Source organism: Epinephelus moara, chromosome 1, assembly GCF_006386435.1.
Source record: "Epinephelus moara isolate mb chromosome 1, YSFRI_EMoa_1.0, whole genome shotgun sequence".
Taxonomy (NCBI): Eukaryota; Metazoa; Chordata; class Actinopteri; order Perciformes; family Serranidae; genus Epinephelus; species Epinephelus moara.
In genome coordinates this window covers 50,181,133-50,184,239 of record NC_065506.1, presented here as the reverse complement: position 1 = coordinate 50,184,239, position 3,107 = coordinate 50,181,133, and the positions used below count along the sequence as shown (strand labels likewise).

General features: G+C 41.7%; 1 protein-coding gene across 1 annotated transcript in view; it reads left to right on the top strand.

Annotated features, from left to right (window-relative positions):
* hsd11b2 (hydroxysteroid (11-beta) dehydrogenase 2) overlaps positions 1–2,866 on the top strand; it is a 37,966-nt gene extending 35,100 nt beyond the window's left edge. Inside the window, exon 5 of the mRNA XM_050061560.1 lies at positions 263–2,866. Within this exon, the coding sequence (XP_049917517.1) occupies positions 263–678 (416 nt within the window). The 3' untranslated portion in view covers positions 679–2,866. The remainder of the gene's footprint in view (positions 1–262) is intronic.
* The last annotated feature ends 241 nt before the right edge of the window (positions 2,867–3,107 follow it).

The window sequence follows — 3,107 nt, the reverse complement described above, 5'->3', positions numbered from 1 at the left end:
TCACCTCAGTACATCGTCACCTCAGCACATCGTCACCTCAGCACATCGTCACCTCAGCACATCACCTCAGCACATCGTCACCTCAGTACATCGTCACCTCAGCACATCGTCACCTCAGCACATCGTCACCTCAGTACAACGGCACACATACTTTAACACTGGAACATCTCTCACTCATTTGACAGCAGCAGTCCTGTGGTGTTTACAGTCAGTGTGCAGTGGTTGTTGCCGTGGTAACCCTGAGCTCTGTCGTCCCCTGCAGGTCAGTCCAGTAACCACGCCTACTGGGAGCAGCAGCACAAGCAGCTGCTGCAGAATCTTTCACCGGCGCTGCTTGAGGAGTACGGCGAGGACTACCTGAACGAGACCAAGGAGCTGTTCCAGAGCCACGCCAGCCAGGCCAACCCCGACCTCAGCCCCGTCACAGACGCCATCGTCCAGGCGCTGCTGTCCCCACAGCCACAGGTGCGCTACTTTGCGGGGCCCGGCGTCGGCCTCATGTACTTCATCCACAGCTTCTGCCCCTTCAGCATCAGCAACCGCTTCCTCCAGAAACTGTTTGTGAAAAAGACTTTGATGCCGCGCGCTCTGAGGAAGCAGTCAGGCTTCGACCTGAACCTGAGTCTCCACAACAACAACAACAACAACAATGAGGAGAAAGTAGCGGCGAGACAGTAGGTGACAGAACCACCTGCAGATAGAGGACCATTTCTGTAACGCACTCATAGAGCTGTTTCCTGTCCTTTTCTATGTGTTGTTTTTAACTGTTGAAAGTATCATAGAGACGCACCAAATGGTTTCTCTTTGTTTCTGTGTCATCTGGCCCCGCGGCGCCCCCCTGTGGACATTCAGGAGGCGGGGTCTGGTAGAGGTAGCAGTGCAGCCACAGGTCGATAAGAGAACACTTCACCTCCGTCAGCGAGATCAGCCGCTCTGACCTCACACTGACTTCATGTGCCTTCATCACACAGAGGACAGAGCCACAGCAGAGATCAGCAGCTGGTTCTGACAGGCGACCATGTAGATGCTCTGATGATGTCATCGCATCCTCACATCTCAACAAAGACAAGCTATGGCAAAGAGAACAACATTTATTCTGGAGGTCTTAATTTAATTTTAGATTAGATCTGTCACGACCACAAAAGGGAGCAGAGGAAGAAGAAACACATGATGTCAAGATGTAAACGTTTAGCATTAGCTGTTAGCATAACGCTATAAACAAGGTGAGGACGTTTTTCTTGAAGGAAACAGAACAAGTTTGAGATCAACGACTATAAATCAATAAATACATGACGTTAGATTAATTAATCACTCAAACAGTCACGCTTAAATTGAGATACAATCAGATTAAATCAGGATAAAGTCAGGATTAAGAGAGGATGGAATTTGGATTAAATGAGGTTTAAATTGGGATTTAATCAGGATAAAGTCAGGATTTAATCAGGATAAAGTCAGGTTTAAATCAGGATAAAGTCAGGATAAAGTCAGGATTTAATCAGGATAAAGTCAGGATTTAATCAGGATAAAGTCAGGATTTAATCAATCAGGATAAAGTCAGGATAAAGTCAGGATAAAGTCAGGATTTAATCAGGATAAAGTCAGGATTAAATCAAGGTAAAATTAGGAGTAAATCAGGGTAAAGTCAAGAGAAAGTCAGGATTAAGTCAGGATAAAGTCAGGATTAAATCAGGATAAAGTCAAGAGAAAGTCAGGATTAAATCAAGGTAAAATCAGGACTAAATCAGGGTAAAGTCCAGAAACAATTTCCCCCCCGGGATTAATAAAGTATTGTGAATCTGAATCTGAATCTGGTAAATCAACAGAAAGTCAGAATTAAATTAGAAAAAATTCCAAAATAACTCAGCATTTTCTGCCCTTTAGCAGTTTAAAGGGTGACCAATCAAAATCATTGGTAGATTGATTGATAACGCCTCATCAGCTGGATCTTTGTTGAGATATTTGACCATCTTAAAATGAGCGCTAACTCCACCCGTGTGGTGCGTCAGGAGCCTCGAAACGAGCATGCTCAATGAAACATTCTGCTGTGGTGACGCCTCTGTCCGTCAGATTTTATACTGACATCTCTGATCATACAGGAAGATTAATACATTTATATTCAAAGGATTTATTAACTTCAGAGGAACAGGAACCAGAATCATTTCAAAATAAAAGCTCACATTCAGCTTTTGTTTGGTTTGTACTCAGAAAACTAAAATCTGGTGTCTGTGTTTGATTTTCAGAAGAGGAGGGAGTTAATGAGCAGAGTCTCTCGTTTATTCCTTCTGCTGCAAGTTTTTTAAATCAAAAATACATTTTATTTTTTTTTACTCTTCAGAATAAAGTTCTTCTGCAGAGAGCAGCACATCATCCAGCTGTGTTTAGTTTCTGTGTCTCTGAGTTCATGTCGAGGATCTCTGGATGTTGCGTCGCCTCCTGTCGTGTTTTTAATGACTCCCATTAATAAAGCAGTGATGTTTCCAGCTGTGACGAATCCAGCAGGTCTGTTCGCTGTGGTTCAGATAAATCCGTCATAAAGACTCAACAACAACAACAGCAACAACAACAACAACAACAACAACAACAGCAACAACAACGACGTTAGACAGTGGAATATATTTGCACTTGTATGCACATGTTGAGTTCAGTGTGTTTCTGAGGTCTGATTCGCCTCCTCCAACGTTATTAATATTTCTGTTTGTTTTTCTTTTTGAATCAAACTATTTATGGTGTCTTTTCATGTATCATCACTTAAACTGTGAATTTTATATTAAAACAATGTAAAAATGACTCAAAAAAACAACAACACACGTATGATGTAAAATGTTCACTTGGTTCGTTCTTTGATAGAAATAAAGTCGACTTTTTCAGACTTTGCTTCCTCTGATATATAAATATATATATATATGTGTTTTATTGAGGTGCAGATGACACTTGAACAAATATATACACTGATGTTTTAATGAAGAAAAAGACACAAAGGAAAAAAAGTGATTTGACAGGATTTCAATTATTTTTTGAAACATAAAAATAATAACTTCTCACAGCCTCACCAGAAAACATACGACTCACATCCATGTCACACCATCCTCCATCCCCTCCACCTGCTG